Source organism: Oryx dammah, unplaced genomic scaffold (genome assembly GCF_014754425.2).
Source record: "Oryx dammah isolate SB20612 unplaced genomic scaffold, SCBI_Odam_1.1 HiC_scaffold_5, whole genome shotgun sequence".
In the NCBI taxonomy this organism is placed as follows: domain Eukaryota; kingdom Metazoa; phylum Chordata; class Mammalia; order Artiodactyla; family Bovidae; genus Oryx; species Oryx dammah.
This window is the reverse complement of record NW_024070189.1, coordinates 41,163,898-41,180,533: the sequence shown is the minus strand read 5'-3', so window position 1 is coordinate 41,180,533 and position 16,636 is coordinate 41,163,898. Positions and strand designations below refer to the sequence as shown.

Below are 16,636 nucleotides of genomic sequence, written 5' to 3'. Positions count from 1 at the left end.
CTGCTCCCTCTCAACAAAGCTGTACTTCAGTCTGCAGTTTGCAGGGCCTCATGGGAACACAGGGCAGTCAACCAGCTTCCTCACTGGCTCCCGTCTGCCCCAACCCCCAGGACTGGCCGCACAGAATACATCAGCTTCGAGGGAGATATATTAGGAAAGGCCATTGTGCACAGCCTACCAAAGGCTGGCAGTTAATGGCAGTTAACTGTCTTGACCTTCACAGCAACCCGGGGTTGGGGTGGGGGGGTTGCCTACTGCTGCTTCCTAAAACCTCTTTCAAGATAAGGCATCAGAGACTCAAGAGTGACTTGATCAGGGCCGCTCAGCACATCCACTGCAGAGATGGTGTGAAGGTACCAGAGCTCAGCCTCCTTAACATCAGCTTTCATGTGAAACTAAAACACCTCTATCATCAGGGGATGATATCACCAATTTAAGGGACAGTGATTCAGGCACGAAGAAACGCTAAGCTTTTTGCCCTTGGCTTTTGTTCTGGAAGTTCAGCCTTACCCAAGAAGCATGAACTGGTCTGTTTTCTCAACCATATTTTTGCCCCCTGGATCCCTCTGCTCTCAGCTTTTACCTCAGGAGTTTCTGAAGACTCACCTTTGGGGCAGGTGCCACCAGGGGCCGGGTCTGCTGAGGGCCGGAGGGAGGGGGCCGCAGGATGGAGGTGCCACCTGGCCTAGGCAGGTTCTTGCGGCCTGGCACTGGGTTAGCTGGGAGTGCTTTCTGTGGTGGCCGAGGCCTGGAGAGATCCTGTGGAAAAAGCCATAAGCCTCACTCAAAGTCCAGAGGTGCCCGTTCAAGAGAAAACGTCCTCAGTATGTTACAGGCCAAAAGCAGATGAGAAGAGAGATATACCATCTAAAAAGAATGGTCCCATTTATAAAACCAGATTGTGTGCATCCCTGTTTACCTGCTCAGGAGAAAAAGCTTTTTTGGAGAGCAAGTTGGCAGTATCTATTAAAATCAGAAATCATACTCAATTTAGAAGTGATCCTTCTCTGACCTAAATACATGATTCCACTTCCTTTTACCCATGTTAGAGAACTGTTTGCACAGGGCCACAGAAATGAAACTGCAAGGCTGTTCCTTGAAGCACTGTTTATGACAGCAAAAGAAATTATAATTATTTATAAATTACTTATGAATTTATAATTTATAAAAGTTTCATCAACAAATTACTAAAATTACACAGTGAGATATGACGCAGCATTTTAAAAGAATGAAGTAGGCTGATAAGTGCTGAGGTGGAAAGATGACCAAGAAGAATGGCAAGGTGTGGTACAAGCTGCGGAGGATAGTTTAGAGAAACAAGTCACCCTCCCCCAGTCCCTTACCAATGTAAATGCAAAGGTATGGTGGTGGGGGGTGGGGGTGGAGAATCAGAAAGGATGAAGACCAAATTGACAACAGAGGTCAGAGGTTAAGAGTGGGCTGTGCATGGTGAGAGGGGTCGTCCAAGTGAACATTCAATTTTTTTTTTAACAAGAGTATATATATGTATATTACCTGTGCAAATAAAATTTTTAAAAAGAAGATAATCATATTTTCCATATTGGTTGTCTGTGGGTGGCACAATTCTTTCCTTTGTACTTTCACGTTACCTTCATGTTTTACTACCTTCTCAATAAGGCCTCCCCTAATGGCCTTATTTAAAATTATCACACCCTGCAAAACACAACCACACACAATCTAGGGATGCTGTAAAAGCAGTCCTAAGAGAGAAGCTCGTAGTGATACAGGCCATCCTCAGGAAACAAGACAACTCTCAACAACCTAGCCTACTACCGGCAAGAATCAGAAAAAGCAGTTTGATTTATACGAACAAAACTTAAAGTCAGTTTATGGGAGGAAATAATTAAGATTGGAGAGGAAACAAATAACAGAGATTAAAAACCAATAGAAAACAATCAATAATACCAAGAGTGGTTTTCTGAAAGGATAAACAAAATCAATAAACCTCTGGTCAGGCTCACCAAGAAGAAAAGACAGTACCCAAATAAAACAAGAAAGAGGAGAAACAACTACAGACACTGCAGAAATAAAAAAATCATAAGAGAAAACTCTGAACAATTTTATACCAATAAGTTGGACAACCTAGAAGAAATGAACAAATTTCTAGAAACATACAGCCCTCCAAAACTAAATCAGGAAGAAATAGATACTTTGAACAGATTCATCACTAGAAGTGAGACACAATCTATAATAAAAAAAAACAACTGCAAACAAAAGTCCAGGACCATGGCTTTACTGGAGAATTCTACCAAACATACAAAGAAGAACTTAAATCCTTCTCAAACAACTCCAGAAGATTAAAGAGAAGGGAACACTCCCTAAGTCATTCTATGAAGCCACCATCACTCTGACAGCAACACCAGACAAAGATCAAAAAAGAAAATTACAGGCCAATATCTTTGATGAATGTAGATGCAAGAGCACTTAACAAAATATTAAAAGGCTGAATCCAACACATAAAAAAGATCATACATCATGACCAAACTGAATTCATCCCAGGGTCACAAGAATAGTTCAACAAACGCAAATCAATATGATACACATCAAGAAAAGACAAAAACCACTGATTGTCTCAATAGATGAAGAAAAAGCGTTTGATAAAATTCAACATTCATTCATAACAGAAATTCACCAAAGTAGGTATAGAGGGAACATATCTCGGCATAATAAAACGGATTTATGACAAACCCACAGCCAACATAATACTTGACAGTGAAAAGCTGAAAGCCTTCCCAACTACAATCCCGAACAAGGATGCCCACACTCACCACTTCTATTCAACATAGCATTGGAAGTCCTAGCCACAGTAGTCAAGACCAGAAAAAGAAATACAAGGTATCCAAATTGGAAAAGAAGAGGTAAAGTTGTCATTATATGCAGATGACATGATACTATATATAGAAAATTCTAAAGACTCAAACTACAACAGCTGGGATGTTCAGTGGTTAAGACTCTGTGCTTCAACTGTGGGGAGTGCAGGTTCAATTGCTGGTTGGAGAACGACATGCCCCATGGGGCAGCCAAATTTTTTTAGATAATAAAAATAAAAGGGAATAGGATTTAAAAACCTGCACCACCCCCTCATTCAGCATTCCCAGACCCCTTTATCCTAATCTACTTTTTTTTTCTTGGTATATATCACTTGCCCCATTCCACCACAGTATACTCCCTTATTTTTTATTTTCTCTCTCTGTTCCCCACTAGACCAGAAAGAGGAGCAGAGGTCCTTTTCTGTCTGATTCAGGGATACAGCTCAAGCTTCCTGAACAGGGCCTCATATACAGTGAGCACTCAACATCCATTAGTTGAAAAAAAAATAATAAAACTCTGTATGAGTCAGAAAAGTTTAAATAACTGTATTTCTTCTGTGATTAAAAAAAAAAAAAAAAACAAATTTTAAGGGGCAAAGACTGGACCATGCCACCACCCACAGATCCCCAGGCTGGTACAAGAGAAGCTGATTCCACAAGTGAGGGTTTCAGGGCCTGCTGACCTGGATGGTTCCCCTTCTTGAGAAGGTAACGAGCAAGCATAAAAATGGCTAAATGGCAAGCATGGGCAGAGGGTGGGAGTAAATCAGAGATTTTCTGCAAGAAGCTTCTCAGTCAGCAGAAAACTGGGAGCAGAAATGAATAAGAGCAGCAGATTCTTGGGACCAAAAAACCACGCCGTCCCGCTCCATTCCTTCCCCTAAGGACCAAGAGATCCCACACGCTTCCAGGCCAGACAGCTGCCAAACCAGAGTGGCTCCTGGAGGCCAGGACAGAGACATTCTGGCGGAAGCAACAGCTGGGTGCAGATGTCAGGATGCAGTGGGGAAATGCTGTGCTCCCTTGGCTGCTTGCTGTGCAAAATGAACAATTTGTGTGTTTGTGTGTGTGTGTGTGTATGTGCGCATGTGCACACATGCTAACAGAGGTGATCTGGGCAGGAACCTCCTCAGCATGGCAACACTGGGCATCCCCGAGCAGGGTCGTGCCACTGGCCATGTCTGCTCCAACCCAGCTCGGCTCTACCGGAGGCCTCAACCAACACTGTTTTTCTGGGGTGGAAACAGTCCCTGAACTGCTCTGGCCCAGTGCTCCATCCACAGCAGCACCTCTGTCAGTCAAGCTGCACAAACCAAACCAGACATGGGGCAGCTGTGCAGGCAGGGATCATCCCCTCCCAACCCTCAGCAGTAACTGTTCCCCAAGTCCGGTCTATTTTCCTTTCTATACACCCCTCATGGGATTCACCCTGTCAGTGCTACCATCGCCTCTCCCCCGGACATAGTTTAAACCTTATAACTGATAATGTCTGTGTACTCGGCCTCATCCCCCTCTGATAAAATGCCACCAGAGTGGGCCTTTCATTTTTTAAAACTACTTTTTAATTAAAGTGTAATATACATAAAAAACATGAGTCATAAATATACAACCAAATGAATTATCAGAGTGAACACACTAACGTAATCCTCACCCAGGTTTTAAAACAAAAGGAAGATTAATAGCCCCAGAAACATCTCTCGGCCCTCTCTTAAGCACTGTGCCTCCCTCTCCCCTAAATGTAGCCCAAAGAGAGATCCCAAAGCAAATCTGATCACATCACCCACACCCCACCACAGCCCCCCTGTTCCCATTGAATGCAAATCCAATTTGTAATTCAGGCCCAAGGCACAGTCTGGCCTGTCCTGGCTCTCCAGCTTCTTATCATAGCTCCTTCGGCCCCAGGCAAAGGGGCTCTGAAGCTCCTTCTATCTGTGGGCTCTCTTCATCAAAAAGCTTCCCCACCAGCAGATCCCTGGTCCAAGAACCTCTCCTGCCCCTCACAGCCTGCCAACTCCTGCTCACCCCTCAGGTCTCAGCTCCAGTGTCACCTCCTCAGGGAAGCTTTCCCAGATTTTCCAGACTAGATCAAGTCCCCGATAACTCTCTGTAAGCAAGCTGAACCTCTCCTTCATAGCACTAACCACTTCTGTAACTACACACATACCAGTGTCTTCCCCAGCAGGCTGTGAGCTCCAGGAGGCAGAAATGGCTTCTGCTTTGCTCACCAGGGCCAGGTACAAAGTAGAAGTTCACACACATGTGCAGAGAGAGCAGAAGAGGTTATAAAGCTTTGCCTACCAGCTCTCAAGAGTGGTCCAAGTCACCAGGCTAGGAGGTGGTAGAGCTGAGACATGAGAGTGTGGATGCCTGCAGAGCCTACCCAGGGCCTGACACACAGGGTGGTGAAGGGTCTAGAGTCAGCCCTAGGTGCAAGTCCTGGCTACTCTACTTACAAACCGTGCCCTTGGCCTGGCCCCTCCAACCCTGTGAGATAGCTCCCCCAAACAGAGACTGAGGGCAGCAGACTCAGTCCTCGGACGGGTCCCAGGAAGGCGTCTGCCCAGACTGAATCCCTGCCGCCTGCCCTCAGCACTGTTGAGAAATCCCTGTTTGGGCCTGAAGCCATGCTTGGGGTGTATATTTTGGGGTACCTGCCACTGGCTGAGGGGCCTTCTGGGCTCTGGATTCCTGCCAGCAGCCTCCAGGGCTCCCTGCAGCTGGAGTCCACTACCCAGCCCCTCCCCCAACCTATTGCTCAGCACCTTGGGCTCAGGCTGAAGCCATCTCCATTCAACAAGCCTCCAATGAGAGATTTTCTGGAACACTGGTCTCAATGGACTGCCCCCTCCCTCCCTCCTCCTCTGTTCTCCCCTCACACCCTCGTCTGCGCATGGTTGCTTTCTCCCCTCTTATTCCCTTTCTCTCTCCTCCTGTGGCCTTCAAAACTCACATGTGGCCACTCTAACCCCCAGTGTCTCAGAATGTGAGTGTATCTGGAGACATAGTCTTTAAAGAGGTGATTATGTTGAAATGAGGCCCCTTAGAGTGGGCCCTAATCCAATCTGTCTCTGCGGACACACAGAGACATCAGGGCACACACACACAAAGGAGAGACCACACGAGGACACAGGAGAATGCAGTCACCTGCAAGCCAAGGAGAGCTGCCGCAGAAAAAACAAACCTGCTGGACTTCCAGCCTCCAAAACCGTCAGGAATTAAGCAGTGTCTGTGGTTTCGGCACCACCCCACCACCAGACTCTGGTGTCAATTACAGTTGCCCAAGGAGCCCAACACTCTCCCTGTCCTCTGCTCTCCTCCCTCTTCTTGCCTCTCCTGTCCCTGTCAGTCTTTCTTTTCTTTCTGTATGGAATTTCCTATCCCTCTCCAGCCCCAGATGAGAAACACGGGAGAGCAGCAGTTTTGCAGGGCTTCCCAGGTGGCGCAGGAGTAAAGAATCGGCCTGCCAAATTCGGGAGATGCAGCTTCGACCCCTGAGCTGGGAAGATCCCCCCGGAGCAGGAAATGGCAACCCGATCCAGTGGTCTTGCCTGGGAAATTCCATGGACGGAGGAGCCTGGTGGGTTACAGTCCACGGGGTCACAGAGTCGAACATGACTGAGCAATGGAGCATGCACTTGCAGCAGCTTTGCATCATCAGGGAACCAAACCTGCTGCTCCTGGCTCTGCTGAACCATGACGCTGCCATGTCCCAGGGACCCCAGGACCTGGAGCCAACCACAGTCCTTAGGGGCAGGGACAGCCTGGGCCCCCTGGACCATGCCCAAGAACAACAGTCCCAGGAGGAAAATGGGCAAGTCCCCTACCCCAACTGAGGGTAAAACACAGGTGGTTCCGGAAGGCACCACGCCTGGCCACCACCCAACATCTGTGTCTGTGCTGTAGGAACTCCTGCCGGAAGGTAGAGCTAGAACCATCAGAGCGTAGACACGCCAGGTAAACAGACTGCCGGGGAAGATGGCTCTGCTTCTAAAGAACACCAGTGATGGAGGGAGAGCCCAGACCCTGCCCACCTCTCCCAGATGCTGGGCCCCTTGACCTGCTCCCCAGATGAGCAAAGCATCACCCTACATCCCTCAGAAAGACTTCCTGACTAGTGCAAGGTACTGATTGGCACAATTTGGTGGAATAAGTACTATGATGAAAGACACGCAGGGACACCAACTTGGGCTTGGGAGTCAAAGAAGGCTTTTTGGAGGAAGCAGCATTTAACAGGAAATCTAAGAATGAACACACGATGTTGATGCAAAGGGAAGAAAGTGTATGTGGCAGAGGAAACAGCATTTGCAAAGGCCTAGCAGAGAGGAAAAGACCATGGGGAACTGAAACACTGACTGCACATGCATATTTGGGGTGGAAGATGGGCGCTGGCTGTCACAGAGGAGGCCAACCGGGGAGGAAGTCCCTGTAGCATATTTCCCCATCGCATCACCCCACATTCTGTGTGCCCAATATGGACCAGAATGCAGAAAAGGCAGCCAGCCCAGGACTCAGCAAGCCCTCTTCCCAGCCTCCATCATTCCTCATGGCTGATGGCTTGACACGTGACGCTCCTGATCCAGGGTTGCTGAGAAGCCACTTACCTGGGAGAGGATGCACTTAGGTGCAGGGGGCACTGGCCGGCTTGGGGGCGGTCCCCTGGATGATTCTTTCCTCTCTACTGATGGTCTGGGCCCTGGGGAGTTTCTAGCAGCCTTGCTGAGGTGTGCTGGCAATGGTGCAGGTGGTGACACGCTGTGCAGGTAGTCTGGAGGGGGCCGGGGAGGAGGCTGGGAGGGCTTCTGCAGGGTTTCAGGAGTGTTGGTCACCTGTATGCATAAGACGAGGAACGCCTGAGATACAGGAACCCTTAATGCACTTAAAAACTTGGGGGTGGCCTTGGGTGTCCCACTGGCACAAACAAAGACCTCAGATCCCAGAGGTCAGATGCAACTTTTAAGTCATGAGGGGATGGTAGAACCAGCTGACCATCCCTCAGGCCAAGAGAGTGTCGTTTATTACCAATCCCAAGGGGCCCACAAAGGTGCTTAAGGGAAAATCTAGCACAGTCCTAGGAGAGAAGGTCAAAGTAGCAAAGTTCATGGTGCAAAGCCCTTACCTTTCGCCTGCCTTGGGGTGTCTGCAACTTGAACGTCGGGTTGGCATGGCCTGTTCCACTGTTCTGAGACACCCTGAAGGGACAGCTAGTAACAGGGAAGGAGAAGCACAGGCTGTTCATTGAAGGTCATTGCCTGAGTTCGCTCTGACCCAGGTGTGGCCAGCCAGCAGCTCAGTCTTCCCTGAATCTGCTCTGGCGGAAGTGGGATTGGCCCTCCTGAAGCCCAGCTCCCTCGGCATGGAGACAGTGGCCAGTGGAAAACTCCCAAGGAAAGACAGTTGGCCTCATACACAGTACAGTGTGCCTCAGTATCTTTTCTTCACCCTTTTAAGACCTTTCTCCCCACAAGAAGACAAGGATGTTACCAGCCATCAACCAATCTCCCTCAGGCATCATTCCAGGAGGACCTGGAATTTAAAAATCTCCTCTGGAAAAGGTATGATTTATAACAGAGGACTTGGAGACTATACATTTTCAATATCCACAGGAATGAATTACTTAAGACAAAAATTACTGTCTTGAGCTGATGTCTAGCCACCTATGTGATTGAGCTAGTCAGTATTCCTCTGCTGCCTCACTTTCTGGGCTCTAAGATGGGGAGAAAATCCATTAGATACAGGATAGATTTCATTTCACATTCCAGCTTGAACTGGTTGGGGCATTCTGCTGAGAAGGCTCCGGAAGTGAAGACCAGGCTCAATCAAGCTTACTTACAATAAAAATCAGGTAGTAATGTTTGCCGTGGTCATGGAGCGTAGCAGAAGGGGAGAGGGTGGCGTGCACTGGGCATTTGCCTTCCACCTAAATGAGACCCACCACCACCACCTTCTTTTTCTAAAACCAAGCACTACTTTCAGAAAGCTGTGACCCCCAAGTAGACCTCAGGTCCTTCACAGCACCCCATCATACCTGAACTGTTGCCTCAGCTTGGAAGGGAGGGCTAAGGAATTGAGGTAGCCCGGTTTGTTGTTCTGTTTACAGCAGCGGTACATCAGGATCAGGGCTACCAGCACAAAGATGGCTGAAAACACTCCAGCTACCACAGGACCAGCGCCTTCCAGAAACAGAACCCAAGAGGCAGATTTAGAAGCAATTGGAGCTTCACTTGCTGTGTTAGTCACTCAGTTGTGTCTGACTCTTTGCGACCCCACAGACTGTAGCCCGCCAGGCTTCTCTGTCCATGGAATTCTCCAGGCAAGAATACTAGAGTGGATGGCCATTCCCTTCTCCAGAGGAACTTCCCAACCCAGGGACTGAACCCTGGTCTCCTGCCTCACAGGCAGATTCTTTACCATTTGAGCTACAGGGAGCTTCAGTAGTGGATTTCAAATAATATGTTCCAGATACTCTTCAGATCCTTGATTTTCATTTACCTTGTATTACTTATTTTTAACTTAAAAACTATAACAAAAAACCACATACTATATCCCACTGTGAAGTTACTAATATTATTACTAGCTTCAATAATCAGGTCAACTTGCTTGGCAGAGACTTCACAGTAAAATTTCTCCAGCTACTTCAGTTTAATTGAAAAGCATTCCTTTTCATATAAGGCAAGGAGCTCTATTATTCCAGCTCTATTATTATTTACCACTTGTTTTCTGCCTAAATCATGATTTTCCTGGACACAAAGCAACCACAAAAACACTGAGACATATAGATTGATCTAAGATTAGAAGTCTCACACATAATCCACAATTTCACATTTGGTTTCACCAAACTAGCCTCAATGTTCTCATGAATTATAAATCTAAATGTACAAAATATATACAGATCAGTGAAACACTACTTTTAACTGTTTTACATATTGAGGTTTCTTCCTTGAAAGATTTTGCTCAAAAAAAAAAAAATTTTTTTTTGTTATTATTTTTTTAAAGTTTGGAAACCAAAGAGCTAGAATCCCTGAAATACATTTCTGAGTTTCTAGCTCATTTTAAGCTTTGTCCATCAAAGGGCATCTGAGTCACTATAATGTGACCTAGGTTCATGATTAATTTTAAGTGACTGAGAAGGGGTAGTTGCTACCACTGACCCCCAGATAGAATGGGTTATTCAATAACCTGTGGTCTGTCTTAATCTCTCTGTAAGCAGGAACAGGCTCCTCAACAGAAGGGACAGAGGCAGAGGAAGAGCAACTGAGCTGGGCCCCACACCAGGCCACTAGCCTGGGCCACTCCTCCCACTCAGCCCCTCTTGTTCTCTCATCTATAAAAATCAGGACGACAGTGCTGACTTATCATTCCTCTGCATTATACCACCCATCCCTCCTCACAAAGGAAGGCAGGAGCCACGCAGGCCGGCCACTCACTCTCGGGGGGCATGGGCCCGCTGTCGATGCTGCCCCCTTGGCCCGGCGTGTTGCAGAAGGGTGGGGCCCAGCCCCGGAAGCAGTGGCAGTTCTGGTTGTTGTTGCAGACCTGGAGCAAGGGCAGGGCAGGGAAGAGGTGTCAGCACCCTAGAGAGCTCTTGCCTCCCATAGTGCCTGCCCCCATGGACATCATCGCAGAGGAGCCCCAGAACCCCCAGCATGCATACCCCGTTGCCATTGCACTTCTTTGCACAGCCTTCCATTTCAAAGAACGAGGTGTTCCTGCACTGCCCCTCAAAGCAAATCTGTAATGAGAAGAAACCGGTCAGTACAACAGAAGGGACACTGGTTGGCAATTAGGAGACTGAGGTTTTGCATTCAGAACATATGGGAGTCAAAAAGGCAGCCTGCTTCAGGTTATTATCATGAAAAAAACAACCCAAAGAGTCGAGGACAGGATGGCAATTAACTAAGTTCTGCTATATCTCTTGCGATGAGGGAGAAAACAACAAATACTACATTTTAAGAAAATATAATAATATAATGTGCGTGTGTGCATGCTCAGTTGCTAAGTTGTGTCCGACTCTTTACAGCTCCATGGACTGTAGCCCACCTGACTTGTCTGTCCATGGATTCTCCAGGCAAGCTTACTGGACTGGGTTACCATGTCCTTCTCCAGGGGATTTCCCTGACCCATCGATTGAACCCGAGTCTCCTGAATCTCCTGGCATTGGCAAGCAGATTATCACTGTGCCACACCTGGGAAGCCCATATAATAAATACGTCTGATTTCATTCTATATTACTATATACTGGTTATATGTTAATTACTTAATTGTATATTAATATGTACTAATTTAAATATTATACTTAAAGATAATGACCATAGTGATAGCTGTTTACTTTATGCCAGGTACTACACCGAGTGCTTCAGATGTGTTTTACAATGTTATTCTCAGAGTTAACTCTCAGATAGCCGGCCCAGGCTTCCCAGACTCCTAGTTTAGACCATTTCATAATTCATACGATAATTAATGATGAGGGTAAAAGAGATATAATAGCCAATCCTTCTGAACAGTTTACAGGGATTATCTCATTTAATCCATACAACAATTCTATGGGGGTGGGTCTTGCTCTTAATAACATGCTCTATAAAGAATGCAAGCCATAGGGCTAGAGAGGTTGGGGAAGCTGGGATTTGAACCCAGGCATCCTCCCCCAGACTCCCACTTCAATCACTGCCCTCTGCAACCCAGAGGCTGAGTGAGGCTGGAGGAAGGAACTTACGTGGTTATGGCCACACTTGGTCCCGGTCATCACCAGGCCGGGGTCCAACATGTCACCCTCCTCCTCGGGACCTCGGTAGACGTGGGTGCCCCGACATCGGATCTGCCTTCCGTTTATCACGATGACGGTGTCAATAGGCACTGCATTAGACTCCAGGGGCCGGGCCTCGGAACTCTGACACTGAATCTTGCCACACTTGGCATCTCTGAGCCCAAGAGAGGAGAGGGAAGGAGATGGAATCAGAGACAGGGAAGAGCTGGGACACCAAAGAGCTTCAGTCTTTCTCAACTGGGACAGCACGTTTGTACGGGGGAGAGGCAAAACGCAATGAGTGTGCTGTAGGGACTCAGCCAGAATTCCTCTGTGTGGTCTTAGACCAAGGATAGGATGCTACATCCTTATTCCCAAGCAGATGTAGCCAGAGGGCTGGCCTTGGGAAGTCCCCTTTCCCACAAGAACAACTGCCTGACCTGAGCCACCTAACCCCTTGTGCTCTTTGTACCCCACCAAGCACTTGGGTGTTGCAGCCAGAAGAAGCCTGGTGTCATCCCCAACCTCCCTCCTCCATCCTATATACCAACCCAAGTTCACACCACCATCCTCTCTCACCTAGACACCAGGAAACTGATCTCCCTGCTCCAGACTTGCCCTACAAGGGCCTAATTTCCAAACTGCTCTCAAGCCAAAGTCCAAACTCCCCTAGCCATGTACTCAAGGCTTCTCATGATCTGGTCCCTGCTCAACTAACCAGGCTCATTTCTCAGTAGCAGCCCCCCTCCCACTGCACCCCAACATTATACTTTATTAAGTTGCTATCAATTCTTCCTACCACCAGCTTTTCTCTACTCATTTCTCTGCCTGGGACACTCTCCCATGTATCAGCACCATTCCTCATCCTGTTCAAATAGATACTTTCTCCAGATCGCAGCTTAAGCATAACTTCCTCTGGGAAACCACTTCAGCCCACTAAGGTGGGTTAGGTGGCTCCCACCATATTTCCATTATTACACTATCCTGTTAAGTTCCATGTACTCAGCCCAGTGTCTGGCACATGGTAAATCCACAATAGATAGTGGATGGGTGGGTAGGTGGATGGATGGTTGAAATGAATGAATGACTGGGTGAATGACAGGCTATTCAGATGAGGGTGTAATTAGTACCCTGCGGAAATGACTCAAGAGGGCTGATGGGCTGCCCTAGCATAAGAAGGTCCCAAAAGGAAATGTGACCAGCCTTCTAGGAAGCATTGCATCCACACCCTCCCTCTGACTTCCTTAGGGCTGAATGGTGCATTGTCGAAAGGGCCTGGAAGAGATTTACTTAAGGGCCTGCTCTAGGGCCAGCCAAGCTGATGAGTGGGCAGGAGTGACGAAAAAGCAGGACTTGCTTTCTCATCCTCATCTCATGGGGTCTGCCTTATGGTCATCACCTCATGTTGCACTTCTTGTGTTTTCCATTCATGTCCTTCCCACAGTTTCCAAAGGTGTCCCCCGCCACATTCACCTTCTCGAAGCAGAGATCAGGAGCAGGCCGGGCTCCTGGGTGGGCAAGAAACATTTATTAGCACACTAGCCAACTTTAGTAGGAGTCAGAAGCCCCCAAAGGACAGAGCTAGCCCTTGGCAAAATCAGGAAGTTAAGGAAGTTTTGTGGAAGGGAATATTCAGCCTTTTCTTTACCCCTATCTGTTATTCCACCCTCACCTTCTCAAGACCTACTCATAAAAAAAGGTTTTATATCAGTTCTTTACATTTTATTGAGGTTTCATATCTATGGGAGGTTTGTGTGCTAAGCCTTCTTTCTCATGAAGAAGCCCTGTCTCATTTCAGGTGTTTGTTATGTTTTTTTTTTTTTTCTTTTCTTTTTTAAATAAAGGTAATACCTGCAGAAGATTTTTAAGAATAAAATATGTCTTTCAGTTTTTTCTACTTAGTCATTCCAGTTCCTACATCCCTAAAACCTAGAGAAGCAATCAATTAATAGTGTATTTTCTAAAGATAATTTTATCTCTACCTTCTAGATACAATTCTTGTGTATCTTCTAGAGATAATCTATCTCTAGTGGCAGCATAGTCTATTCACATGATTTTTTTTTACTTAGTACATACAGAGCTGCATCTTTTTATTCAGCTTATGGAGTTCCAATGTATGGGTGAACCAGAATTACCTTAACTGGTAGGATTTATTGAAGGATTTATGGGTTGTTATTGCTCTAACAATGCTGTAATAAATATCCTTGGCCAAATACAAAGGTAGGACACATCCCTAAGCAGTAGTATGGATGGGTCCAATGATAGGTACACTTAAAGTTCTGGTATCTTCAAATTGCTTTCCATTGGGGTTGTATACATCTGTTCCCTCACATGTATAATATGGTTTTCTCCACAACTATATTACTATTGTTCTCATTACAGTATTATCATTCCAATTTATCATACTAATTCTTGTCTTTGCCAATATGATACATGAAAAAAAAAATCCCATCTCATAGTTGACACTTTGCTCACAGCTCCCTCCACCTGTTTTATTGGATTATTCTTATCCATTCACTCACTGTGAGAATTTAAAGCATCAAGAAACTAGGAAGAACACTGTCTACTGCCTCCTACTGAAAGTCTACCTTGAGGCAAGAGGATTAAAAAAGGTGATATCTGGAGATGCTCTTTTAAAATCTGATTCTAAGCAATCCAGAGTGTCTGAAGGGGCAGGCTGGCTAGGAAGCAGTGGAGTGGCAGGAGGGTGGCCCGCTCCCTGGGGAGTGCCTTACCAGGGCCCCACAGCTGCTGGCACTGCTCCTGGTAGGTGAGGCACATGCCATTGTAGCAGTAGGCCTGGCCATCCTCGCAGGGGGTGCCGTCCATCTGGTAGAAGTTGGTGGGGCACTGGGGGGACTTGCCCGTGCAGAACTCCGGGAGGTCGCACTGCCGGGCCTGTTCACGGCACAGTGTGCCCGGGGCCAACAGCTGAGCCGAGGAACAAGAAAGGGGGATAAAGTCAATCTCCCACCTGTCCTCAATCCTCCCAGCAAGGGCTCATGAGCATCACTCCCATGGAACAGAATTTCCCCTTACCATTATTTCAGAGCACTTTTCATATGACCTCACTAGCTTAAACCACCATAAATCATCTCACAGGAAACATCTAACACTTAGTTTCAAGGTGGTTTTACAAATGTTAACTCTACAAGCAGTCTTAAGAATCATGTAAGAAATAATATTTATGCAACTATTTACAGTTCACTAAGTGCTTTAGTAATAACAGCTATTTTATGGAGCTCCTACTTAAATGCCCAGTACAAATAATATTTCATTTAGTCTTCATGACAGTCCTATGTAATATAATTATCCCTGTTTTATAGATGATGAAATCTGAGGCATGTCTTCAAAGTCTCATGGTTAGTAAGTGGCAGAAGAGCAAAGCCCACTAGTATGTATGTACAGACACACACATACACACACACACACAAACTAGCATTCATGCATCTTTGAATTCACAAGCACTCTGGCAATAATACACTCACATTACCGAGTCAAGCTCCAGGCCAAGTATGTTGTACATGTTCATGTCATGAGATCCTCACAATGTCCATGAGCTAGACACTGCTATTTGCCCCATGCTGCAGATGAAATAACTTGATCAAATAGCACACCTTGGGCAACTGGTAAAGTCTGAGTTTCTGTTCGAGTCTTCCAGCCTCCCTGGGTGGGGTCAGTGTTATTAGTACTCTTCCCATCTTACAGATAAAGAACTCAGGCTTGGATGGGTAATAGGTTGCCCCCAGTCACACACAGGGCTGGAAATGAAGATCTCAGACTCCAGGGCTCATCTTTTCCCACATACTTCTCTGCAGGGAAACCCTTTCCAAGATCCAAGCTGAAATCCTGGGACCCGGAGACGAGTGCTCTCCATGTTCATTCTCAGGCCTCAGCCTGAGACCCTGACCTGACACAGCACAGACTCTCTGAGGAATGCTGGATCTGTCTTAAATGAAACAGACCGCATGGGAGCTCCCCTGAACAGGCAAAGAGACCTGTGTCTGAGAACAGCACCCTGCCACACTCCTGGGTGACTCCATACCACCCACGAGGGATCCAAGGAGGGAAGGTGGGAGCAGGCCAGCTGAACAGCTTGCTGACAGTCTCAGAGCAAGGGTGGCCTCAGATGCATTTCCCCACCCAAGAGCAGATTGGAGGGGAAAAAGACTCACCAACCCTGGAGCCAGTCTGCCTGGGTTCAAATCCCAGCCCCTTAGGCAGCAGACCTCTGTTCATGCACTTTCTCATGCGTGCATGAGGATAATAACCCTCTCGTGGTTATTGCTAGAAGCTCATGCTAGAAAGAATGTTCTAATAAAGCACTTCAACAGTATGGGGAACAAAATGAGCCCTGAGCATGTGGTAGGTGGAAGCACAGTCTACGATCCGATCTAAAACCCTGGGACCAGATGGGCCCCAGACTTCACAGATTCGAGAGAGCAGACATTACACAGATGTACATACATATGTATATGTGTATATCTCTCTCTATATATACATACACATGACATATGTATATTACATAACCCAGCATCAAGGCCTAGGATTATACTTTATAATCAAACACACTAATGTTTTTGCAATGAAATACACTATTTGCTTTCAGTGTGATTTTTTAAAAAGACTATAATTAGATTCATGTCAATTCAGATCCAATTTTGCCACCAAATGAGTTAAAAAAAATTTTTTTTTCAGTTTTTAGAACTTCCCGAATTTCAGAATTGTAGATAAGAGAATGCAGACTTATGGTAACATTAGTGGTAAAAATGGTGTGCTCTTCCAATCAATACTAAGAATGTGGGCTCCAGAGTCAGAGAAAGCTGGTTCAGCCCCTTCCTCACTGTTTAACCCTGGAGAAGTCACTTATACCCTCTGAGTCTTAGTCTCTATATCTTGAGGATATTAACATAAACCCCATAGGTGTTCTATCTATAAGGACTGAATGAGATGACACATATAAAATTCTCTGCACTGTGCCTGGCACCTAACAAGCAATCCCTTAATGTTAATCAAAACTGTGATGAGAAATATTATGAACGCCAAATGAAATCAAGCCTACTCT

General features: G+C 46.4%; 1 protein-coding gene across 1 annotated transcript in view; it reads right to left on the bottom strand.

The window, feature by feature from the left end:
• Window positions 1-16,636, bottom strand: part of ADAM19 (ADAM metallopeptidase domain 19) — a 93,048-nt gene that overhangs the window by 3,744 nt on the left and 72,668 nt on the right. The window contains exons 14-22 of the mRNA XM_040241437.1: window positions 14,307-14,502; window positions 12,971-13,079; window positions 11,542-11,746; window positions 10,483-10,560; window positions 10,256-10,364; window positions 8,857-9,001; window positions 7,948-8,032; window positions 7,433-7,657; window positions 607-759 (exon numbers count right to left, since the gene is read on the bottom strand). Coding sequence (XP_040097371.1) covers window positions 607-759; window positions 7,433-7,657; window positions 7,948-8,032; window positions 8,857-9,001; window positions 10,256-10,364; window positions 10,483-10,560; window positions 11,542-11,746; window positions 12,971-13,079; window positions 14,307-14,502 — 1,305 coding nt within the window. The remainder of the gene's footprint in view (window positions 1-606; window positions 760-7,432; window positions 7,658-7,947; window positions 8,033-8,856; window positions 9,002-10,255; window positions 10,365-10,482; window positions 10,561-11,541; window positions 11,747-12,970; window positions 13,080-14,306; window positions 14,503-16,636) is intronic.